Genomic DNA, 26,396 nt, shown 5'->3' with positions numbered 1-26,396 from the left:
CCACAAAATAGATAGTGGGATCCTTGGCGGAGTATTCCTGAGGGAGAGGTGTGTGTCTGTGTGTGTCTGTGTGTCAGACTGTGAAGATATCCGGGTAGACTTAGTCATGGGAGAACACTGGTGTCTTGCCAACACTCCATCCAGGCAAGTAGGAGAGGCAAAGCACTGATAGAGTTGGACCTGGCCAGGGATGTTAAGAACAACAAGAAAAGTTTCTACAGGTATGTCAGTGGTAAGAGAAGGAAAAGAGAAAATGTGGGCCCAGTTCAGAAGGAAACTGGAGACCTGGCCATGCAGGACATAGAGAAGGCTGAGGTACTCAGTGACTACTTTGCTTCTGTCTTCCCTGGCAAAGCCTCTGGTCACACCATCCAAGTTAAAGAAGGTGAAGGCATGGACTGTGAAAAGGAAGATTTCCCCACTGTAGGAGAAGAGCAGGTTCATGATCATCTGAAGGACCTGAAGGTGCACAAGTCTGTGGGACCTGACGGGATTAATCAACATTTCCTGAAGGAATCAGCTGACAAAGTTGCAGAGTCTCTGTCCATCATACTTGAAAAGGCTTGGCAGTGTGGAGAAATTCCCACTGACTGAAAAAGAGGAAACACAACTCCCATTTTCAATAAAGGAAAAAGGGAAGACCCAGGGATCTATAGACCAGTCAGTCTCACCTCTGTGCCTGGCAAGATCATGGAGCAGATCCTCCTGAAGGCTCTGCTAAGGCAGAAAACAAAAAGAAAACAAAGGGGTGATTGGTGACAGCTGCTTCACCAAGGGCAAATCCTGCCTGACTAATTTGGTGGTCTCTACAGTGGGGTCACAGCATCAGTGGACAAAGGAAGAGCAAGCAGTGTCATCTACCTGGACATGTGCAAAGCCTTCAACACTGTCCTCCTCCATGACATCCTGGTATCAAAACTGGAATGATACGGATTTGATGGGTGGACCAGTTTTGGGTAGGGAACTGGCTGAATGGTTGCACTCACAAAGAGTGCTGATGAATGGCTCGATGTCCAGATGGAGACCTGTGATGAGTGGTTTTTCTCAGGGGTCAGTACTGGCACCCTCGCTATGTAACGTCTTTGTTGGAGACAGGGACAGTGGCACTGAGTGCACTCTCAGCAAGTTTGCTGATGATACTAAACTGTGTGGGGAGGTCGATGCACTGGAGGGAGGAGATGCCATCCAGAGGGACCTTGACAGGCTCGAGTAGTGAGCTTGTGCAAACTCATGAAGTTCAACAAGGTCGAGTGCAAGATTCTGAACCTGGATTGGAGCAATTCCAAGCACAAATACAGGCTGGGTGGAGAATGGATTGAAAACAGTCTCAAGGAGAAAGACTTAAGGATGATGGTGGATGAGAAGCTCAACATGAACCGGTGATGTGTTGGTAATGGACGGCGGGAGGCCAGGATGCATCCGTGACGTTCCTCTGTTCCTCTCTTACAGAGAGGGCTCTTGAAAGGGACCGAGGGCACACGCAGCGCTGGATCGATCGCAGCTGGAGCGAATCCTAGAGCGGAGGCTAGAAACGCCGCCCTCACCACGCCCACAAACTTACTGAGAGCAGTGTTCAGTTTAGGGATTTACCGCTTTATTAAGGGTTAACACAAACTGAGGAAGCAAGGGTCGGGAGAGGTAGGCTAGGGATATATCAGGGAAATAATTCAGAAGTACTATGCCCTTATTAAATGTACACTCCGAGGGAGAGGTGTAGAATCAATGGAGTGAAAGGGTAGGAGTTGAGCCCGGCAGGGAATTTAAGGGAGGGGTTGTGTGTGTTGTGGCTTTGTTTACCCCACCCATGGCGCGTGGCTCCTGGGATGCGGCTTCTATTCCAAGGCAGGGCTCGGCAGCAGGATCCTTGGGGATTGCCCCCCGGCAGCGCCCGGGCAGGCGGGCGCGGCTCCTCCGCGAGGCGGGGCGGGCTGCGGCCCTGCGGCAGAGTAGGCGGGGGGACCAGGCAGGCAGGTGCGGGCTCCGGTCCGGTTTGGCTCCGGTGTTAGGCTCGGGCAGGCTCCGGCGAGCGGCGATCCCTCGGGGAGCGGGCTGGCTCCCTGCGGAGCGGTGCGGGGCAGCCCCCCCTTCCCTCTCGGTTCCAGGCAGCTTCTGGTGCTGCAGCAGGGTCTCCTCCGGGGTGGCGTTCCAGGCAGAGCGCAGCAGCCTGCAAAACTTGCCCTCTTTTTATAAGTCAGAGATCACCGTTCAAATTAGCCAGTTAGCATTGGCCAGGTATGTACTCGTCAGAGGCAGTCTTTAACCTTTTGTCCATTTTGCTGCTGGTTATCATAACCCTTATGCTCTTGTTTTGGACTTACCTGGTAGTGCAGGGGGGCCTGTTTCAGTCCATCCTTGGCTAAACCAGCGAGAAGATGCCACTCTTGTTTTGCTGACTTGAAAGGCATTTTGTTTAGTCTTACGTGGAGGGAGACAAGATGGACTGTTCCCCACATGCTGGCAGCCCAGAAAGCCAACTGTGTTGTGGGCTGCATCAAAAGAAGTGTGACCAGCAGGTCAAGGGAGGTGATTCTCCCCTTTTACTCAGCTCTTGTGAGACCCCAGCTGGAGTACTGTGTCCAGCTCTGGAGCTCCCAACATAAGACATGAAGCTCATGGAGAAAGTCCAGAGGAGGGCCACAGAGAAGATCAGAGGGCTGGAGCACCTCTCCTGTGAAGATAGGCTGAGGGAGTTGGGGTTGTTCAGCCTGGGAATGGGAAGGCTCTGGGGGACCTCATAGAGCGACCTACTAGTACCTGAAGGAGCCTACAGGAAAGCTGGGGAGGGATTTTTTACAGGGTAGTGATAGGACAAGGGGTAATGGATCAAAACTGGAAGAGGGTAGATTTAGGTTAGACATTAGGAGGAAATTCTTAAGTGTGAGAGTGGTGAGACCCTGCAACAGGTTGCCCAGGGAAGTTGTAGAAGCCCCATCCCTGCAAATGTTCAAAGCCAGGTTGGTTGGGGCTCTGAGCAACCTGGTCTAGTGGGAGATGTCCCTGCCTGAGCAGGGGGGTTGGAACTAGATGATTAAGGTCCCTTCAAACCCAAACCATGCTATGATTCTGTGAAGTAAGAAATTAAAAGCCTAGGGCCTAATTCAGAGGTTCAGAAATGGAGAAGATTTAAGTCTTCTTTCTGTATCAGTTAAGATTAGGAAGCTATTCATTTATTGGATGTTTTTTTCATAAGATGGTCATGTTTTGTAACAGCATTGTAAGATGTCTTTGGAAGGATGGTGTAGGCATGTGCCTTGAAACTTCTTAAAAACAAACAAAACCCCATCCTCCCAACCCCCTTTCTTAATGCAGTGTCTCTAAAGCAGTATATGTCCATATTAATTATTTCTATGTGATATGCACTCTTACTTAACTTGTGCTCAGGGACAGGCCTAAGAATGCTTTATAAAGGAATTCCTACAATTGTGATAATTTGGGTCTTGTTACTACATCTATTGTTAGCATTACATGCCAGTTCTGTATAAAACTGGGAATACACTGGAATTCATCATTGTGCATAAATGTATAATTAATGTTCTGTATATAGTGTGAAATATATTAGGATCCAAATAAATGCTTTAAAGATGTGTAGCAGTTCATCTGAGCCAAGGGGAGAGCTGCTGTAAAGAGCATGTTAAGTGTGAGTCAGAGAACATTAACAAGTATCTGGTAAGAAAGGGCCCAGAGAGAAATTGAGCTGATAGGTGGACATAGAGTTGTATAAAGATACATAAGGGTGTGTACCTTAGGTACTCATCTCAGTGTGTATATGTTTGTAGGGATAAAGTGGGTGTGGATGTGACAGGAAAGAGGACATGTAAACATGACTTATGTTTTTTTAACTGCATTTACTATCTTGGTAAAATGTTAAGTGCAGCTTTGTCTATACTTGTGATTGCAACTGTTTTCCTTTCAAAGTCTAGCTTTGTCTTGCTAAAAATGATAGATAAGGGAGGGGTGTGCGTGTGAAACAAAGTATGATGCATTTGGGGATGGTAATCACTTCAGAGAAATTACTGTAGGCAAGTAGTCTAAAAAGACTCAGCAAAATTCAAGACATGAAGGACAAATGGCAGTGGTAGAGACTGGCAGAACAGTAACTTCAGTTCCCAATTCCTGACTTTTGGAAGAAGTTTTCAGGAAGCATAAGCAAGCATATGTTTGTAATGGTTTGGCAATGGACACACAGTGCTATCTTGGGAGAACTTGAGGTTGGACTGGAAATGTATGTTTCAAATGCAGAGAAATAATGTTGTTACCTTCTTTTGCAGCCCAGAAGCACTAGAAATCCATGGATCTTTTACATGGCTTGGTCAAACACAGTACAAGCTTCAACTTAAAAGCCAGGAGGTCTATAGCTTGCAGCTGAAAGCTTGCTTTGTTCATACAGGTGTCTATAATCTTGGAACCCCCAGAGTATTTGCCAAGCTAGTGGACCAAGTTACTTTGTTTGAAACGAGTCAGCAGAACTCCATGCCTGCACTGATAATTATAAATAATATCTGACCACTTCCTGAAAAAAAAATCACACTAAAAGACAAAATAAATGGAATTTTTTTCTTCTATTGCTGGTTGATGTTTTGCTGCAGTTTTTGGAAATAGCACCTCAAACATCTAACTTGTTACTAAAGATTGTGTAGGAAAGAAAATAGCAAAAAATTCAGATGACTTGTCAATTCATTTCTCAATGCAACGCACGTTGGACTGAAAATACATTTATCCTTTTATAATATATTTCTTCTCTGGTAATTATGATATTCATAACACAAAATACTCTCTAACTCCAGATCTGAACATATTTGTATGTCCCAAGCCCTGTCAAAAATGCAGCTTGACTGCTGTTACAACTTCCAGCATGGTGTGTTTAATATTTGTGGCTGTATTAGGATATGGTTCAGGAAGAAACACTCATTGGCTTTTTCCTGTCTGAAGCCATTAGTAATGATAAATTCCAACCTTACTGTGAAGTTCAATAAGGTTTCTCAAATATATTTGTGTTTCTCATTTCTTTAGTTTAAAATTTTGAGTTTTCATGTTTATGGAAACTGGTAACTTTTCAAGGTTTACATACACATCCCACCTAAGGTGTTAAAAAAATAAAATAAATTAGCTTTTTCATCCAGTTTGAGTATTTTCTCATTCATCTCAACACAGAATGCACTATTTCCACAACCATGCGATTGTCATTTAAATTGTCACTTACTTTATTATGTAACTATAATAATTGATCTGTTTTAAAAAAAAAAATCTACTCAAGATTTTCAAGAAATGTATTATATTTATAACAAATGTACTGTAAATAGAATAAAACATACACCATATTCACTGTATGGACTTGTGGCGTTTTAATTTTTCCTTTCTATACCGCTGTAGCAATCTGCAGGTGCTGATGCTGTGTGTTTATTCTGTGTTCTCTTTGTGGTGGCCTTCTTTGGTCAGGTGAAGTTCCTGTTCTGTTGTCACATTGAAATTGGTAGTGGCTGCTCTGCCTTCTGAGTTCTTAACCAGTGTTCCCAGGAATGACAGATTTTGGCTGTCTGGGAAATCTCAATTACTTGCAGTGTGCTGGGGACTTTTGAGTAACAGCTGCTGAAACATAGGAAAGGAAGGCTGTGTGAAACAAGTGCAGCAAAACCAGCTAGGAGTGAGGAGTTACAGCTTACGATAGGTTAGCAGAGTACAAGGAAAATCGGGCACCTAAAGAAACCTCAGACAGCCTACTCTATCTTGTGGCTGAAGGAAACTTCTTCATAGGGTAACACTGGCTATGAAACGTTCTATCTGCCGTCACATGCTTCTTTTTAGGTAAGGTTTCAAATTTGGCTCATATTCAGTACTACTCTCTCAAGTCCTGTCTCCAGGACTTACGACTTCCTGAGAAGTCTTGCAACCCATTCACAGCATGTGTGTGACCTTTCATAGTCATACTTAATGTGACTGTGGGTCATGTTGGTAAATGGGTGGAACACTTGAGTATAATCTAACTATGAATATGTTGCTTCAGGCATTGAGTTATTCTTTTTCTGCTGTTGGGCAGATTGGGAGACTAATCTTTCTAAATGTTTCTTGGCATTGTAGCCTTCAGCTGTGTCATCAGTCCTCTCTGTCTTGGCACTCTTTCCCTAAAAAGCCATTATTGATGCCATTCAGCTATCCAGCTCGAGGCCACAATGATCTAAGTCATGGTTGGTGTATTTTCAAGACTTCTTCAAATACTCAAGTGGCACAACTCACATTATTCTGATAGAGGATGTTTTCACAGGAGTTTTGTGACATAAAGGTCAGAATTTTAACTGCTTTTCAGCCTCTCAGAAGAAACTGGTAAGAAATAGTATCTCCTGTGATTTTGAAGCTGCACTGCTGTGAAGATCCCACTTGCTGCAGGCTTGACTGACTACAGAAACTAGCAGGCTGTGCTATCATGTTGACTCACATATTATTTGTCAGTGATCCTAACTTTCAGATTAAGTAAAGCATCATTTACTGTGCCCATTAGTGCTAATCTAGGTAAAAAAACTGATAAAACACATTATGTAGCTTGCCTTGAAGGAAATGCTGTATCTAGATGGACCCTTCTTCATGTTTCTGAGAATGTTTGTAGGATTATGGTGAGTTAATGGTGTGGCAGGAGGCTAAAGGACTTGAAATAATGTTTTAGTCAGCATGGGTAAAATTAGCTGCCTCTTCAGCATGCAATTTTGATACAGATTTCTGTATCCACGTATCTAGACATGAGTTTTATTTGTATGTATACCAAGTTCTGCAAAGCTCACCAGCATAGGCTGTCAACCCTACAAGTAAGCCAGGCTTTGATTATGCTATAGACACAGCATTATGTAGCCAAAAACCCCTGAACAAACCAAACTAGCTTTCTCTTCACACTTAATTGAAATTTCCTCCTTATTCTCTTCCCTTACATGATGATTCTGAAAATACTGAGGTTGGTAACTTGTCCTATTCTAAGGGCATTTACTGAAAAGCAGTATCTGTGATTCTAACTTGTAGAGCTTAGGATACTCTTACAGAAGACTGCTGTCATGCTCTGTCCAAGGAATTACTATGTTGTAAACATGAACATGCTTTACTTCTAAACTGACACTGGTTTCTTCACGATGTGTGGCTGACTGCAGGTTCTGCTGTGTAAAAAGCAAAGAGCTGTTCAAAACAGAGTTTGAAACATCATTGGTGAGTCAGAACAGAAGTTTATTGTGTGATTGCTTAGGAAAGAAGCTAGTATGGAGACAGAGCTAAGCTTGGCTCCTTAATGCATTCTCATGTGGGAAACTGCCCATGTGTGGGCACAGAGTGATGATGAAGAATAGCTGTATTGAAATGAAAATGAATCTGGTCTTGCTATTGAACAAATAAGTATCTTTCCAAAGGCTGAAGTTCTGTGACTTGCAGAACAACACTCCAGAAGAATCCTGGGAACATGCTGAAAGGTGCAAGAGTGTCCTAATGAGTCTGTAGATCTTACTTTGAGATAACTAGAAAAAATCCCATGGATCTAGTAATTTTTGAGGTTCTTTGTCATTTTTAGGAAACTAATGAATTTTCATTTTTTACTACTTAAGTAACAAAATCATGAAGCTTGCCAAACTGCAGGTTTTTGTGAAAGGTTAAATACTCAGTTTCACTCCTGGCATGGTGGGGAATTCAGGAATAATTTAGTCTTGCATTGCGTAAAATGCAATTCCATACATTAGCAGACTTTAGAAAAAAAAGGGGTGGGGGGGCTGGTGTGTTTCCTCACAGACCCTCTGCTATTGCCTGAGCACAGGAAGGTATTTTCTTTAAGCAGCTGCACTGCATGGATTCCCTTCTGGGTAGTGGACAGCAGGTTTTTTACTATGAAATTAACTGTGCCTAAATGTGTGACCCAAGATGAGGTGTGAGCACAGCTTGCACCGTCCCTTGGCCGGATGGCATCTAACAGCAGGTGCTGGGGGTCTGTGTCCTGTCTTCCACGAGGTGACCCAGGGTGTGTCTCTTAGTCACTGACAAACAGAAGGCAGCAGCAGCAGCACAGTCAGTCCCCAGGCCGAGGCTTTTGGTTACATCTAGCATTCAGGTTGATCACATCTAGTGTTCAGGTAGCATGAGGGAACCGATAAAAGTTCAAGACCTGCAAGTCTAGGTAGTGATTTTATCCTAGTTATTGAGGAGGGAGGGGAAAGACCCACAACCACACTTTTTTTACTCGGGCTTATGGTGTTACCAGCTCTCCTTCAACCATCTGAAGCTGAAACCTAGTCCAAATTAACCACTAGCTATTGCCATTAATTGCATAGAAGGCACTGGGGGCCTTTGGCAGAGTGGGCTGTTCCTCCCTCCCTCCAGCAGCACCAGGGCAGTGCTGCAGCAGGCAGAGGGGAAAGAGGTGGGAGATGAGACAGGGGCATTGGATACCTCTCAAGGTATGCAATATTTTTCTCTCTTAAAGAAATACACTTAGTGGTTCTGTCAGATCACTACTCCTTTTCTTATGGCAGTGGGAAGTTGGAAGATTGCTTGATTCTGCTATTGCCTACTGTACTCGTTGGCCACTTCATTGGCAGCTTTGTGAGATTTATCTACGCTGGTTTTAGTGCCGAATTCCTGTCTGAGGTGTCGTGGGAAATACATAGAAATTGCACTGCTGAGTATGGGAGACCGCTCTACTTTTGTATCCAAATTGAAGTTGGGCATTGCTGCCATCTAGTGCTTTCTGCTGCTAAATGTCTGTTCTACCTCATCACTGTGGGATCTGGGAGTCTCTCGGGCAACCTCTTCGTGTGAGACAATTGGAGGAGATGGGAAGACCTGGGATCAAGGGCCCAGTTATGGGGCAAACCGAGCGTGCAAGGCCAGCTGCTGGAGGGGTCCACGCTGTATTTTCCACTAGCAGACCTTCATTCTGATCAGCTGTTTGTGTTTTTGTTTTCATTTTTTTCCTGTTTTGTTAAGATCAGAAGATAAGTAAAATCAATTGGTTTAGGTTGTGAAAAACACTGTCAAAGTGGTAGTGTGAGGATGAGGATAGCGTGTAAATAGTATGATGAAACTGAAAGAAAGGAAATACATATTTGTTGGCTTTCATCATTTAAATCTGAGGTTACAATAGCTATGGAACGTGAGGAACCTCAGTGGTATACCCAAGCTTTCTTACTGATCAAAAGTAAGGTTTTCCTCTACTCACTAAGCCACATAATCAACATTTTTATTAGCATTCAGTTGTAAAAGGCAAGTATGGCTGCCTTAAGGAAAGCAGCCACCCTGCTAGGGAGACTTCTTGGACAATAATGGAATCATATGTGATCAGTCATGGCTGTGCTCTGATTAATGGGGACAGAATTTCACAGCAACTTTGTTTCCAAAGATAGTAATGGAATATAAAACCAGGCTTTCATTTGTACTCAAAGGATTTAACTTTAAAGCTCATCTTCTAAGTCAATATGTACTATGATATGGAGCTGTCTAAAGTGTTATCTAGCCCAGGTATCAAAAGTCAGGTCTTGGAACTGCAATGGATACAGCAGAGACTCCTGGATGCTTTTCACTTATTCTGCTCTTATTCCAGTGAGATAAGGGATTTTTTCGGAGTATATTAAAATATAGAGATGTTTACAGTAATAGCAAACTTCAGCCTTTCTTCATATGCACATTGCCATTATTTCAGTCACTTGAAATCTTACTGTTTGCTGTCTTTTTAAAATTATCCTTGCACAATTTAATGGACAAACTTACATTTAAAGAGTAAAAAAACTACCCTGGAACAGAAAATAATTTTCTCAATACTTCTGGTTTTAAAACATTTAATGCTGGTTAAACATATTCTAGGACTGAGTGATTTCCTGATCCCATTTAAATCAAGATTTATTTACTATTAATTTCTATTAGTTTACAGGAGTAAATCATTAATTTGTAAAATGTCACTCGGCTAATGAGTTCTGCTAATTGCTTTAGTGGTCATGAAAAAATGAAATATGAATGTGGTTTAAAAATGTTGCTTATAGACTGTAGCAGTGTATAAATCAGTTCAGAGGATGCTTGCAAATATTATTCCTTTGGGCTTTCCTCTAAGTTAGAATAGATGTGGTGTTCTCCTCCTGATAATTGTGGTGTAGTTCCTTACCCTGTTTTCTCCAGGATGGTGAAAATTCTTCTCAAAAAAAAGACTATGACTGTCATTTTTTACTTACTGAAGGAAACCTAGGTATAGTCTTTAAACAAGTACCTCAAGTATTTTGAAGCCCTAGGATGAAAGGAAATATTTCTGGAAGTTGACAAGGTTGCAGAGGAAGTAGCAGCCACCTCTGACCAAGAAAATAAATAGTTCTTGAAATTCACAGGCAAAAGATTTCTTTCCTCCTTTCTTTGGGAAGAAACCATCAGCAATATGCCCAACTTTGCCCTCTTTCCCTGCAGATGCTACTGTCAAGGGGCATGCTAGATGGAGAGACCAGACTGTGGCTGGGATATGCATCCTCCTCTGTTTCATAATCATGCTTTGATGGGGAAAATATGAACTCTAAAGAAAAAAAAAAAGAGGTACTCCAGCCCTCTGATCACCTTTGTGACCCTCCTCCGGACTCACTCCAACAGCTCCATGTCCTTCTTATGTTGGAAGCCCCTGAACTGGACACAGTACTCCAGGGGGGTCTCACAAGGGCAGAGCGTTTTGTTTAGTTTGTTTTGCCTCACTGCTGTGGAGTCCAAGGGTGGAGATCTTTTCCCGATGAGACAGGAACAGCTACAGTGTCCCATCATATGGATCTGGGGCCAAAAAGATGCTGCACGCTTCAGGATGGAGCTCTGGCTGCCAGAGCACTTCTCTGCTCTGCGCATCTCAGGGGAGCGGAGGAGAGCAGGGTGCCCCCCATCACCGAGCCCTCGGCTCCGTGCTGTCCTCCCGCCCCACCCCAGGTGGTCTTGTGTCCTGGAGCAGGGAGTCCAGGCAAGTCGGTACCTTCTTGTCCTGGTGGCGACGGAGTGATTTGAGGCCATCAGGCAGTCCCTGGCCGTACCGGGAACTCTGTAGAACGCACCTCAGACCCCTCCTGCCCAGAGCACGAGGCTGCTCTGGAGGTTGGAAAAGATCATCTTCTCTGCCCTGGTGAGGCCTCCCCTTGAGAACTGTGTGCAGTTTTGGGCTCCCCAGTTCAAGGACAGGGAACGTAGCGGAGAGAGGCCAGCTCAGGGCCACTCAGGTGATTAAGGGACTGGAGTATCTACCCTATGAAGAAAGGCTAAGAGAGCTGGGTCTTCTTAGCTTAGAGAAATGGAGGCTGAGGGGGATCTCATCAGTATTTATAAATATCTAAAGAGCAGGTGTCAGGGGCAGATTCTTCTCAGTGGTGTCCAGTGACAGAACAAGGGGTAATAGTCACAAACTGGTACACGGGAGGTTTGACCTAAATATAAGAAAATACTTCTTTATTCTGAGGGTAACAGCACTGGAACAGGGTGCCCAGGGAGGCTGTGGAGTCTCCATGCCTGGAGACATTAAAAACCTGCCTGGATGTGTTCCTGTGTAATCTGCTCTAGGGGATCCTGCTCAAGTAGGGGGGTTGGACTAGATGATCTCCAGAAGTGCCTTCCCACTCTTACCATTCTGTGATTCTGTGTCTTTATGTTATTATTACTGGTATTGGGTTTATAGTGATACGCTTTTTTTATATGGGAGCCATGCAGCTTTGCTGCATCTGTTCTGCTCATCACATTTATTTAGATTGTTCTCAGGGTTAGGGCCATCTGATGCAATATCTCTCAGCTATACAGACGCCAGATTGGCATTTGATTTAATTAGAAAGATATAAATTAAACAGAAAGAAAAAATAAAGATGATAGCATGGATATCAGGGACAAGGACAAAGAATTAGGTGGGAAAAAGGCTGAACTTACACCCTTCTCTCTTTCAGGAAAATGCCTTGCAGGGGAGAATTTCTTCCTAATGTCTAATGTAAATCTACTCTCCTCCAGCTTGAAACTCTTCCCCTTGTCCTACTGCTACATGCCCTTGCAAAAAGTCCCTCCCCAGCTTTCCTGTAGGCCTCTTCCCTGTACTGGAAGGCCGCTGTAAGGTTTCCTCTGAGCCTTCTCTTCTCCAGACTGAACAACCTTAACTCCTTCAGCCTGTTTTCATAGGAGAGGTATTACAGCCCTCTAATCATCTTCATGGCTCTCCTTTGGACATGCTACAACAGCTCCATGTCCTTCTTACATTGGGGGCTTCAGAACTGGACATAGTACTCCAGATGGGGTCTCACAAGAGCAGAGTAGAGGGGCAGAATCACCTCCCTTGACCTGGGAACTATTTACACTTTGTGCATTTTAGGAGCAAGGCTGCATAATATGCACAATATCTAAAAAATGCAAGCAAATATTAAAATTTTTATTTCCAAACCTGTTAAGATACAGACCTTTCCAGAAACACTCAGGCAACTCTGCCACCAAGTGGCAGACATCTTGCATCAAAACCTTAAAAAAGTGGAAGACTCCATGCATAAGCCAGCAGTCCACAGCTGTAAGCCCATTAGTATATATGAATACAAAAGTTTAAAAGGGAATTCAATTGATTTAGAGGTTGGTTCCAACTTCAAAACGAAGGAAAAGGGAAACAAAGATGCCCTCAGCAAGGGAATAGTACTTTATAAAGAATAACATGCACCCACCACCATTACTTCAGTTGAACTGGAAAATAAATGTTTATTTCATTTATGCCTTGAATTAAAAGGAGATACTATTTTTTTCTATCTGTTAAAGACTCTCTGGGTTGAAAGCCTGTGTCTCAGTGACAGACCGAAGGAACCGCTGGGCTAGAGCCGGCCCAACCAGTACAGGTTGGGGGCTGACCTGCTGGAGAGCAGTGTAGGTGAAAGGGATCTGGGGGTCCTGGTAGACAGGAGGATGACCATGAGCCAGCAATGTGCCCTTGTGGCTAAGAAGGCCAATGGCATCCTGGGGTGTACTAGAAAGGGTGTGGTTAGCAGGTCAAGAGAGGTTCTCCTCCCCCTCTGTTCTGCATTGGTGAGGCCGCATCTGGAATATTGTGTCCAGTTCTGGGCCCCTCAGTTCAAGAAGGACAGGGAAGTGCTTGAAAGAGTCCAGCGCAGAGCTACAAAGATGATTAAGGGAGTGGAACATGTCCCTTGTGAGGAAAGGCTGAGGGAGCTGGGTCTCTTTAGTTTGGAGAAAAGGAGACTGAGGGGGGACCTCATCAATGTCTACAAGTACGTAAAGGGTGAGTGTCAAGAAGATGGAGTTAAGCTTTTTTCAGTGATGACCAGTGACAGGACAAGGAGTAATGGATACAAATTGGAGCATAGGAGGTTTAAGGTGAATATCAGAAAAAAATTTTTTACTGTGAGAGTGACAGAGCACTGGAACAGGCTGCCCAGAGAGGTTGTGGAGTCTCCTTCTCTGGAGACATTCAAAACCCGCCTGGACGCCTTCCTGTGTGATGTACTCTAGGTGACCCTGCTCTGGCGGGGGGGTTGGACTAGATGATCTTTCGAGGTCCCTTCCAACCCCTATCATTCTATGATTCTATGATTCAGTGAGGGAGTTAGGAATTTTACCATCCACAAGCCACTGTTAGCTACTACTGAATATGCTGATCGGCTTCATTAAACTTGGACCCTAAACAGATTTAGAGGTCTGACAAGGGAATGCCTAGCATGAGTTTGCTGCTAGGAAAAGGCAGGCATAAACTAAATAGTATTAGGCCAGGTTTTAGGGGAGAAAATATTGCTTCTCTCAATGTGTAGATACTAACTGAATTAGGACTGTCAGATCTAAATTGTTGCTCCTCTCTGAAAGACTCTAAAAACGCTGCTTTGTGGGCTCATACATGTAGATCAAGAGACAAGTGACATGCTGGAATGCTATTCATATCTCTATAAAATAAAAGTGAATGTAAAAAATGTCATCATACTAGAATACTGTATCTACTTTTAGAAAGTTTTGAAAGGTTCTATAAAATGTACAGAATCAAATTTCAAACTGGCACTTTCCATGCTTGCAGCAAGCAAGATGCAAAAAACACTGCTGGAAAGTGACTCAGGTACCCTGAGTGCACCTCATCGAAGCTCTGTCCATAATTACTAGTATCTCCTCCTAAAGACATTCTTCACCTTTATTTCCCCTGGTCTACTTTGTTTTGCATGTTAGTGTTATATTACTTTGCAGTATGGCTCACAAAAGATAATACAAAATTGTTCCAACCCCAAAGAATTTACAGTAGCAAGTATCTTTTTCTCTAAATATTAAGAGAAATAGCTGATGTTTCCTGACATATTTTTCTTATATTTTCTGAATAAAAAGTAGGTCTCATATGTGTATAACAGGAAGTACAGGGCTTCAAAATTTAGGATGTGTCAAAATGAAAACAAGAAAGTTATTTGGTACCTAAATCACTATTACATGGAGCCTTTCTTGTAGTTTTGCAGTCTCCCTCAGTTCAGTGAAGTTCAGTGCTGCGTGTGTTCACATTCTCAGTCATAGAGACACGAAATCACCTGGAAGGCAGTTATTGTGCCACTAAATAGACCGATCTTTTATTGACAGGAGAAACCTATGTAGAAAGGCAGACAAATCTGTGTCAATCCATTTATTCACCTTGGTTACTCAGGCAGATGCCAGGCAGGGAAGGGGTAACAACACATCTAGCAGTCCCAAACCTGAAATGTCTTTGTGCTCAAATGATTTGAACAATTTTCACAACAGTTTCTACATGATAAAAGTTGGTAATTAAAAACAAATCTAAGCTCCATTAGTTTGCCTTTAGGAATCCACAGACATAAAAGAGGACGCACAATGTAACAATGAAGAGATTGCAGAAGAGAATCTGAGTCAAGTTTCAAGGCTGCATCTGTGTCGTATCTAGGAGTTTTGCTGGATGGGGGCCTGATCCACGGCAGGTCACTGGGGAGCTGCCTTGTGTTCCCTTTCTGGTCTTTAGTGCAATGTTTCACTCTTGTGTCCTAACTCCAACCTTTTATTGCCTTGGGGCTGTGTGGTTGATTGGATTTGGACCTCTGGCGGGATGGTTTCCACTGGAAGGAAAGGAAGGGAGATAAGGATTTGGGATGCGTTGTGTGCACAACCCTGCGTAGTTGCAAAGTGTGCATGCAGAGCACTGCGCACAGCTGGAGGACTGACCTCTTCTTTCTAGAGTCTGAGCCTGCCTTCTCAACATGTGCTTTGTGCAAGAGATGATGCAACTCCCAGCTGCTTTCCAGCTGTCTTCACGTACAGCTTTCTGTTCCTTTCATTTATACATAGACTGTCAGGCTGATGTTCTTGTGTGTACACTCACTGTAAGGGAAGACTTCCTGGCTGGTCGTGCAATAGTAGTTTCTGTTATTTCTGTGAATCACTTTGCAAAGAGACACTTAAGCCCCTCTTTGTATCAACAGCAGAAAGGCTGAGTGTTTCTACTAATTTTTACCAGAGCTGGAGCCATAGCTGCATTTAGTGTTTTCCAGAATATTACTGCAACACTGATTCATTGAAAAATTAATTATAAAAGGTTTTTTTTTTTTTTTTTTTTCTGATGTGTTACATTCTGTTAATATTGTAATTCCATTTTTTCATTTATCTCCTAACTAAATTTGGTGTCAGCCAGCAGATGTCTCTGCTGTAGCAATGAACCAGCTCCCAAGTAATCTTGAGCTTTTATTCACTTTCCTATTGTTTCATCTCACTTCCAGAAATGACAGATCACTTAATCAGCTTCAGTTGTACCTTTAATCTATACTATTCTTCTAGTTAAAACATGCCTTTTCTTCTGCCAGCTCCATCAGACCTCTGAGGGAGTGCTTCACTTAAAGGGCTTGTTGGTTCATTCTTGCAGTTTCATACATCCTCATACTTTGTTATCATGCATTTCTTGTATGATGCAAGTGCTGTGTGTGTAGATTAGGCAAATAGTTTTCCTCAGGCAGAGTTTCTTCAGTGATCATGTCTATGTATCTTTCTAAGAGTTGAAAATCTGTAAATGTTATTACATATCCAGCTATTAATGGGCCACCACTTGCTACTTAAAACAGAAAGTGTTTTTAAGAATCTGTGTACTCAGTGAGTAAGATTTAGCATTACTTATTTAAAAATTTATCTGCTATTCCTCTTTTCCCTGAAGACCAAAAGGATAATTTATTTTCTGCAAGAGAAATCACTTATTTTAGGCCTCAGTATCAAACAAATAGTTTCTGTCATTATTTACAATGCTCAGAAGAACAATTAAAATAATAATTTGATGCCATCTCAACGAGATAATACTGGAATAAGGATTGTTTTTTTTTCTCCTTATTTTTTAGCATTTTGTGATTCAAGAAAGTGCAAATAATTAGAAAGGAAAACTTGACATTTTTTCTCTTTCTTGCCAGGAGACCCCAAGATGTTCATATAAAATCCCTACTTGAAATTAAATTGGAGAATTCTTCAGTTGATACCTGTTGGTCAATGTACAGTAGAAGTGCAGTCTATGCTGTGCTGGTGAAATATACAATCCATGCAATATTGTTCCTGTTCTTAATTGGACATAGCATGAAAATTCTCTTTGGATAGCTCATTTATTGGCCAAGATTATCACTGGTCTACGGCAAGCAGTAAGTTAAAATACTGAAGTAATTTACTGTAGCTGTAGAAATAATAATCTGAGGAAGCAACTCATGTGCTTCTCCTCCTGATAATTTGTTTCACACAATGATGCTTTATTGTTTGTGGGAAGCAAAAGAAAACACTCCAGTTTGGTCAGAATTCTGCAAGAGTTAATTTGATTCTTGCTCGGTGCAGTGTTTCATTAACAGCAGTGAGTACTAAGGGTTTGGTTCTTTAGTAGTATAATCTGGTATACATGTAGTGATTTTTATAGGAAGATAGTGCAATTTTTTTAAAAAATAAAATCTAGTGCAATTTAAAAAAAAATCCAACAAAATCAATGTAGAATGCATTAGGTTTCTAAAATGGTTATCCAGAAGTACCTGAAAAGTAGTAAAGGGAAAACATAATCCATCATAAGCAGGAGGTGAGGGAGAAATAAGCATAATTAGGGGGATGTCTCACCTGGAGAATAGAAAATGGAAAGAAATGAGACCCTTCTAGATCAGACCTTCTTTGTCCCGTCCTATTAGTGTATTACTTTTAGCACAAGATAATATGATGTAGAGAGCCTATGATGGTTAAGCCATAGCTTCTGTACAAAGTCTACTTTTTATCTCAGATGTATGTGATGAAATACATAACATTATTTGTGCAAATGCGAACTTGTTACTAACAAGAATTAATAGCCACACTAAACAGACAAATTACATTTTATTTTGTACCTTCCTTTTAAAGTGCCTACTAATAATTCAGGGTATTTTTACAATCTTATGACTATGCAATATAATGGAAGTGTAATTTAATTGGATTTTTCTTAGTACTATATGTGATTGTTCATATTAGCTATTTTGATGGAACGAGCAGTGGCTCATCTTGTTTAACCTGTCTAGTCTATAATGTCTGGAGGAAAAGGAGAGCATTAATAATTACTCTAAGACTCTGAAACTTGCTAAGAGGCTAATCAGTTGAGATGCTGGCAGACCAATAGGGAAATGAACTTGGGAATCATGGATCACTTGCACAAAACACACTGGCAACTGTTCCATCTGCTGTAGAGCAATGCCACTAATGAGTGGCAGTCCATGGCTACTGCAAGCCCTTCTTGCAGGGTGGGAAAAGACTTTTCAAGTAATTAGATTGCAAATACCTAGTAATTCACAGATCACATAACTGTCTCGAGTATAATGAGTGGCCTCCATGAATCACATGCACTGAGGTAAGAACTTTGTCTATAGATGGTTTTCAAGTTGATTTTGCAGTGATGGAAAAAAAAAAAACAGCTGAAAAATTTTGAGTTGTTCAGTAAATTCAACAGAATAAGATATTCAGCTTTCAAATCTTAATAAATAAATAAATATAGAAGTAAATTTTGAAGCAATATATCAAGATTTATGAAGTTAAGCATGTTTTGTTAAAGTACTATCCTGGGTTATTTTTTTTAGTTTATTAACCAAGGCAGTAAGAAAAGCATATGTGCTTCACAAAATAATAATAATTTAAAAAAAAGTAATGTAATGTAATAAGATGTAATAAGATTTTATCAAAAACATTTCACACACCTGTAGTTAATGGGTTTGGGGATAGGATTTGGTGCCCATTGTAATGAGGTCACTTTTCTCATCAGCTTCTGCTTCTTGTTTCTCTTCCAATGCAGGCTAGTTTGCTGGGTCAAAACATAAATGATAACAGTAGCAGCATATGTTTGTGTGAATTATAACAACCATTTCACTTGGTAGGGATGAAATAAATTCTGTTGGATTCAGTTGTTCTCTGGATATCTGTAGCCTAATCAGAATTAATGAGCTTTTTTGTCCTGTGAACCTGAATCAATACTGTTTCATTCCTTTTATTCTTTGTTATTAGCCAGTTCTCTTTCTAGCAAGCAGTACCATTCCTTCTGTGTATACCAATAATTTATTTTAGAACTTTGGAAAGGTGTTTCAGCTTAGCAGACATGGCAGTAGAGCAGACAGTATTCTTTATGACATCTTGAGGTCAAAATTAGCAAGTGACTGCTGAAACTTCTCACTGAATTGCCATTCTTTTAGTTTGTATCTGCACCACCTGTATCTGTAGCACCTGCAGCCTGTGATGGGCTCTGCTTTCCCAAGCCTATCCCTGGTCGTGAGTGCAGGGTATGTTATAAAGTTTGGTGGAGTATTATGAATTTCTTTTTATTAATTGTTTAAATAAATCTTCCATTCATCAGATAGCACCAAAATTACATAAATATTGGAATTAAACCATGCAATTTTTTTCCACCAGCTGTAGAGTTTGAATTATGCTCTTTGTAAATATTCTGCACTTAAAATTAGTATTTGTGTTTTTCTGATGTTCAGGAATGTTCTCAGGTACTCACAAAATCATCCTGGTTGGAAGGGACGTTGAAGATCGTCAAGTCCAACCATAAACCACCCTCAGCTGGAATAGTCTGTTGTCAAAGCTGAAGCCAAGTTCTGAATACAAACAGTAGTTATTCAATTTTTTCCCTTTCTTGCTTTGTTTTTTTACTTATATATCTCATCTCAATAATTAAATTTTGGTTCATTTTTATTAACTTTTTCCTGCAATAGAACACTAAATGCTGTTTATACTTGCTTTGAACAATTGCAGCTTTCTAACTAGAAGGTGACTGAATCATAGAAGTTGAACCTGAGAGCTTTTTCTATTTATAGCATGAATAATGATGTGCTGCAAATTATTATTTTCTTTGCCAAGAGTTATTTCGTCCTCTGAAAAGGGCTACATCTAGAAAATGAGATTGCACACTGCACATATCATATGCATAAGACCTGTGTTTCTGGAAAGTGGGGGAATATATTATGTACATCCATTTAAATCTGACCCCTTGGGAAGCATCAGATCTAATACGAATTCAGTAATATCGTGGCAGGCAGTTCACCTTGCCAGCAGAAACTGTGTCCCGTACTCAGGCAGAAAGGTTGGTCATCACTGTCCTTAAACATCAAGATTTTAGTCTGAATGCATGTAAGTGAGGTAGGAATGAGTGACTAGGCAGTGCAGGCTGAACAGTGCTAAGGGGTGGCATGGGGGTCTCCAGCTTAAATGCACTGAGTCCACCTAGACTTATGCCCCAGTGTCTGGTGGGAGTAACTGTTGGTGAATTGAACAGTTCTGATGGCCTGATGCCATTACAACCTAATGAAGCTGTAAAATCTGCTTTTTTCTCTCCTAGAGAAGAAGTTTTTAGTCAAACTGACTGAAGAGCCCAAGTAATTCACTACACAGTGGTGCTTCAACCAGCGGTGTTGGTGGAAGCATGCCTCAATCAGTCACTGCAGTGATGAAGGCTTTTGAGCTTGTATCTCCAATGTAATACATTTGGAGTGCACTTTCCTGTTAGGGTGGTCATGTTCCATTGCAATTTAGAAAGGACAGTTCAATCTGGTGCCACTGAAAGGATGGCATCTTAGGGCTGAGTCAGAGAAGTGCGTTGCTAAGAGTAATCTGTTTTATTAAATATGGAATATGTGCAGGGAAGGTTATGATATTTTGCAACTTGCAGTTATTTCAGAGCTTGGCTGGTGAGAGAACAGAAGGTTTTGTGGTACACGACACAGTCTGTGTAACTCAGTGGAGCATACAATGCATATTTTTTATCTAGCTTTGCTTCTCAATAGTCATTTTGATGAAGGACTAATCATGTTAATTTTTAAGTTTATCTGTTCCTTCTGGTTTTCTGTGGTGGGTTGATCATGGCTGGATTCCAGGTGCCCACCAAAGCACCTCTGTCACTTCTTTCCTCAGCTGGACAGAGGAGAGAAAATATAACAAAAGGCTCATGGATTGAGATACGGACAGGGACCAATCATTCAGCGATTACCATCATGGGCAAAAAAGACTTGACTTGGGGAAAAATTAGTTTAATTTATTTATTACTAATCAAATCAGAGTAGAAGAATGAGAAAGAAAAAGTAAATCTTAAAATACCTTCTCTTACTCCACCCTTCTTCTCAGGCTTGACTTCACTCTCGATTTCTCTGTGTCCCTAGCAGTGCAGGAAGACAGGGAATGGGGTTTGTGGTCAGTGTATGACATATTGTTTCTGCAGCTCCTTCCTCCTCAGGGAAGGACACCTCACACTCTTTGTTATTACATTTAAAGGGTACAGATAATAAAAATAGTGCAGAACCCATTAAAAAAAATCTTCATATAAGACTAATTATAATACTTCTTTAGTTTATAGATATAAGTATTTATGAAAGTGCATTTGGAAATTTTTCTGCTTGTAGTTCCTTCTTAGTCATAAGTTGATACCACTAAACTGAAATGAAATAGTCTACCAGTTATGACAAATAATATACATTTGATGTTGAATTACTAGACTGTATTCATTTACTGGTTTTACCTCCTTCTACCCTGCTGATCCATCTGCTACATTCTTTTTTTACTAGGCTATTTTCTACATACATTTGTTAAACTAATCTCATAGAATCATAGAATGGTTTGGGTTGGAAGGGACCTAGAAAATCATCTAGTTCCACCTTCCTTGCATGGGTAGAGTCACCTTCCACTAGACCAGATTGCTCAAAGCCCCATCCAACCTGGCCCTGAACACTTCCAGGGACGGGGCATCCATATCTTCCCTGAGCAACCTGTGCCAGGGTCTCACCATCCTCACAGGGAAGAATTTCTTCCTAATGTCTAATATAAATCTACCCTCTTCCAGTTTAAAACCATTACCCCTTGTCCTGTCACTACACACCCTGTGCAGGGTGGGGAAGTATTTTTCAGATACAATATTTTACAGGTTAACACAGGTAAAGTATTTTCAAAAATACCCTTATGTAGTTCATCAGCCTAAACTTGGAAAACAAATAAACAAACAAAAAACAAAACAAACAAAAAAAACCCCACCAGTGAAACTTGTAGCTGTTTGCCAGCACAGTGTGTTACAGTTTTTAAAGCCCTTCTTTATTTAACCCTCTCAGAGCTGTTGACTACTAATGTGCAAAATGTACTTAACTCTAAAGTTACTTCAAATTTTTGCAAAAAAAAAATAGATGCTTGGAAACTGCTTAGGTGGCAGGTTTATTGAGACTTAACAGCCTAGAAATTCATCATTCAAATTGCTTCTCTGGTCCTGAGAAGGCCCAATTTCAGTTAAAAAATATTAAAATAGATAGCAAGAAATATTTACAGTGTTCAGAAAAATATGTATTTCCAAACACCAGAAAGAACTATGGAAATGACTGTTCGGGTTATCAAAATGGTGTTTGATGGAGTTATTTTTACTTCATCATCACTTCTCTTACCTGTTCTTATTTTCTTATTTTGGTAACACACAGAAGGCTGAAACACGTATTTTTAAAATTCTTGTTAGAGCACAGAGCTGGCACACTGGTTTTACACAAACTCTGGTGCTGGAGGTATGTCAGAGAGGAGCTTAGTAAATCTGGCTTCAGGGACTACAGTTCCCATAAGAGAAAGAGTTAAATAGGCTGTGACAACCTTGAAGTGATTTTCATTTACAGTGGCAGGTGAAAACTGTGGTGTTACTGGAACAGGGGTAAACTAAATGAGACAAGCAAGAGCCATATGGTCAATGGTGCAAAAAAACATCTTGACATTTCTGAGGATAGCTTTTTTATCTACCCAAAGGGGTGGAGCCACTTTTATCAAAGCCAAATTAGGAGTAGAGTTGGATGCTTTCTGGATGAGAGACACTGCATATATTGGGAATATCAGCCTGGTTTTGCCATGTCTGAACACCTTTTTTGAAGTATAGAAGTTGTGCTTAAATGCTTCTCAGCGTGAGTCTAGCCAGCACTGGGCACATGGAATAAAACTCCCTTTTCCTCAGCATGGGATTTAATTTCTCAAAATTTATTCCAAAGGCCAAAATGATGAATCTCAAGAGAGTCTACCTCTGACAAGTGAGCAGATAGCTTTGGAAAACCTGAAGCTAAAGTATATTTCTAGAACTCTTGACCAGCTGAAGAAGTGCATTTTCTAGGGTAGAACGTCTTTCCTTCTAATATGAAATTTGGTTTTGATAGAAGAGAGTATTGAAAATGGAATGCTAACATCCGAAATTAATTCAGCCTTTCCTTGTGAATAGAGTGCCTCAAGGAAAAAGCAGATGAGTGTCCTGTCACTGTTTCTGTTACTGTCTCCTGATGGCAGGCACATGCCAAAGCACTGGCCACCAGTAAAATGCTGGAGGTGAGGCTTTGGATGTGAAATCTTGCTGCTACTGCTTCTGTTTAATGAATGGAAAAAATATTGGTTAAAGTATTAAGATATAAAAATTTTCAGTGTTATGCATGAGGCTTAAATTCCACCTGAGTGAACACCTGGTGAACAAACATGTAACCCCTTTGGTTTCAGTGGCAGTGTCCTGGATTATAGCAACTGAGAGAAGGTATGTCTAGAAAGGATGTGTCTTTGTGTCTGGGTTTGGCTCAGGCAGGTGTATTGCCATTTTATCATGTTCTGGTCCTCACTTTGATCCTGCACTCATCTGCATAGGCAGTAAGGTTTGGATCATGTCACAGGGATGGCCCAGTACAAGGCTCCTTGAATACAGGAATGGCAGATGACAGTAACTGGTAACTGACCTTTTTCTGAGTTACATCACTGTGTGTCTCAGATCAACATGGAGACAGTTGACAGGAGCTCACTGTCATTAGTGCAACTCTCTTCACCAAGGATTTTGCCAGGAGAGCTGAACAATATCCTATTGACTTGACTTGTAACACAGTATGTCTCCTTGCTGAAGACGTTATACTAACACCTGTAGTTATGTTCAGACAGATTTCATCTGTAAATTACACAGAGTAACAGCTGAGGTTGGAAGGGACCTATGGAGGTCTACCTTCCTTCAGCAGGGCTATCTAGAGACAGTTGCTAAAGAGTGTGTCAAGATACATATTTAATGTATTTAAGGATGGAGACTCCACAGCCTCCCTGGGCAACCTGTGCCAGTGCTGAGTCACCCTCACAGTGAAAAAGTTTCCTGATGTTCAGAGGGAAGCTCCTGTGTTTGAGTTTATGCTCTCTGCCTCTGGACTGGATCTGTCAGTAGGCACCACTGAAAAGGACCTGGCTCCTTCTCTTTGGATCCTCTGTTCAGATAAATTAATAGTGATTTCAGGAAATTGAATAATATTCTCCCTGCCCTTTCCCCCAGAAAAGCTTGTAGCCTTGCAGAAAGCTCACAGGTGCCTCCTTGGATACTGAATTTCTAATAATTTTTCTTGTTTTGTTTTTCAGATGGGCCTAGCTTTTGGGAACTCAACATTCCAGTCCAAAATAAATGAATCAGCTGATACCAGTGCTGGAATATGTTATATGGTATTTGGTAAGTATGGTTTAATGGTACACGTATTTATAGAGCTGACCTCTTTACTGACTACACTACTGATAAAATAGTGAAAAATTAATAGATGTCTGACCCAGTTCTCTCCCATCTTTCTTCAGGTTGTCATACAATCTAGTGTTGCCTCATAAATTTCTTTTTGGCTTCCTCTTTCTGGATCCCATGATCACTGAATCTCTTTTCAGGATATAACTTCAACATCTACTGTGTCATTTGTACCAAAGCTGCTGAAGAGCCCTGCTTAGAAAACAGATGCAATATGTTCACTGGGCCATAGAAAATGGAGCTTGGAGTGATCTGATAGAGCATTTGCTGACCCCTTATACTGTTCCTGACCAAAATTTGTCAAGACTCCTCTGCAAAATTTTCCATTAACTGACTAAGCAGTTTATTCCAGTGTTTGCTAATATGAGGAGGAATGGGAAACATGGAAAAGAGGTTTCTGGTAAGTGGTATTTTGTAAAAGTTGCACAAAAATATTTGAAAAAAAATTATATGCTTGAAAAGGAAAAAAAAAATGTTTTGCATAAAACCTCTTTCCATCTCTCCTTCCAGGAATTTCACTATGGAAATGTGTGTAAATGGGATGGCTTTGACCACAGATTAGATCCCAAAGTTACTATGATGTCAGTTGGTGCATGCTAAAAAACTGTATATGGACCCGAGTTGGTAATTCAGACAATAACATATACCATGGTAAAGAAAAGAAAAACTAAAATTGAGTTGGCTGAAAGTAATTTTTTCTTCATATTGTGTGTTTCTCTGCAGGAATTTGCTCCTTGTGTGGGAACAATATTCTTCTATATGTCTCCTACAAGAAAAAAACCTTGTTGAAACCAGCAGAATACTTCATTATTAACTTTGCTATCAGTTACCTTGGTATGATTGACATTGTACCCTCTAGCTGTAACCTCCAGCCTTCCACACAGGTTTGTTCACTATGCACATGATATTTAACATCCTCTATAGGTTTTGGAGGTCTGTGTCTGTGATTAAGACCAAATTCCTCTTCTACTTTGCTTGTTATAAAAGTGGCAATTTATTAGAAGGAATGAGAGAAGTATACTCTCTAACAGCAGCTTTATGGACTGCTGATGTTAATTAATGTTTGTGTTTAATTGAGGTGAATATCTTTTTGATTTCTTCAGGGCTGAGAAGATTTTCTTCCAAACAGCTACTTCCTGCTGCATTTCCACCTGCACAATGTCCTTCACTTTCTGAAGAGAAAGGAAGGAGGTACAGTGATTCAGATAAAATTTTTATTCCTCTGGAGAACCTGCACAAGTGAATGTGTTGCTTTTGATGAAAAAAAAATATTAAAATATGCATAAAGATATAATAATAATAACAACAACAACAACAACAACAACCTAGGCCTGCTCCTGACAAGCATTTTGATTTTCCTTTTCAAAATTATTATTACAATATATACTGCTTTGTTTTATAAAAATGCCTTAAATGTGAATAATATAAATAAAGCAGAACATGATTACTGACTGTAAGCTTTTCAAATGAGAATATGTTTGGCCTCTGCTCGAGGCAGCAGGTGAGTCCCCTCCAAACCTCCCATACCTTCCCCAGGTGCCACTACAGAACCAATACAGGGCTCTGGAGATGGAGAGCAGAACAACCCCCTCATAATCCAGAAGGATGTAATTAATGATCTGCTTCTGTACCTGGACATTCAAAAGTCTATGGGGCTACCAAGAAGATGGAGACTCCCTGTTTACAAGGAGTCACATGGAAAAGAAAAGGGGTAATAGGCACAAGTTGCTCCTGGGGAGATTCCAGTTGGACACAAGGGTGGTAAACTCTCCTTTTTTGATAAGTCACATCAAAAGCTCCCTGCCCTTTAATTTTGCGACACATGGGGATATCCTGCTCCTGGGACTCTAAGATTTCCTTCTGGATGAGTGTCCAGCCTTCCTGGACCCCTTTGCCCTTCAGGACTGTCTCCCAAGGGACTCTCCCAACCAGTGTCCTGAACAGGCCAAAGTCAGCCTTCCAGAAGTCCAAGGTGGAGGTTTTGCAATCCCCCCTCCTTACATCACTAAGAATTGAAAACTTAACGGTTTTGAGATCACTAAGCTCAAGAAGGCCTCCAACCACCACATCTCCCACTAGTCTTTCTTCGTTTATGAACAGGAGATCCAGTGAGGTATCTCCCCTGGTAGGCTCACTTACCAGTTGCTCTCTGCTGTGTTATGTTTTCAGCAGACATCTGGTAGGTTGAAATCCGAAACCAGAACAAGAGCTGGCGATTGTGAGACTTCAGCCAGCCTCCTATGGCATACGTCATCTGCCTCCTCGTCCTGGTTGGGTGATCTATAACAGACTCCCAGAACAATATCACCCTTATTTGCCTTCCCCTTCATCCTTACCCACAAACACACAACTTCATCATCACTGTAATCAGGCTCCATACAATCAAAACACTCCCTAACGTACAGTGCCACACCAGCGCCTCTCCTTC

The 26,396-nt window shown here is 41.2% G+C and overlaps 1 protein-coding gene across 8 annotated transcripts in view; it reads left to right on the top strand.

Moving 5' to 3' along the window:
• TRAPPC8 (trafficking protein particle complex subunit 8) overlaps positions 1-25,315 on the top strand; it is a 76,535-nt gene extending 51,220 nt beyond the window's left edge. For 4 of the 8 annotated variants that reach the window (XM_051609907.1, XM_051609905.1, XM_051609904.1 and 1 more), the window contains one exon: positions 4,269-5,327. In XM_051609907.1, coding sequence (XP_051465867.1) covers positions 4,269-4,503 — 235 coding nt within the window. In that variant the 3' untranslated portion in view covers positions 4,504-5,327. Of the gene's footprint in view, positions 1-4,268; positions 5,328-23,817 lie in introns of those variants that run through there. The other 4 variants (XR_007888543.1, XR_007888544.1, XR_007888545.1 and 1 more) reach the window with 4 other exon arrangements.
• The last annotated feature ends 1,081 nt before the right edge of the window (positions 25,316-26,396 follow it).

Source organism: Apus apus, chromosome 2 (assembly GCF_020740795.1).
Source record: "Apus apus isolate bApuApu2 chromosome 2, bApuApu2.pri.cur, whole genome shotgun sequence".
Taxonomy (NCBI): domain Eukaryota; kingdom Metazoa; phylum Chordata; class Aves; order Apodiformes; family Apodidae; genus Apus; species Apus apus.
Note: the sequence above shows the minus strand (reverse complement) of the source record. Positions and strands in the feature narration are given on the sequence as shown.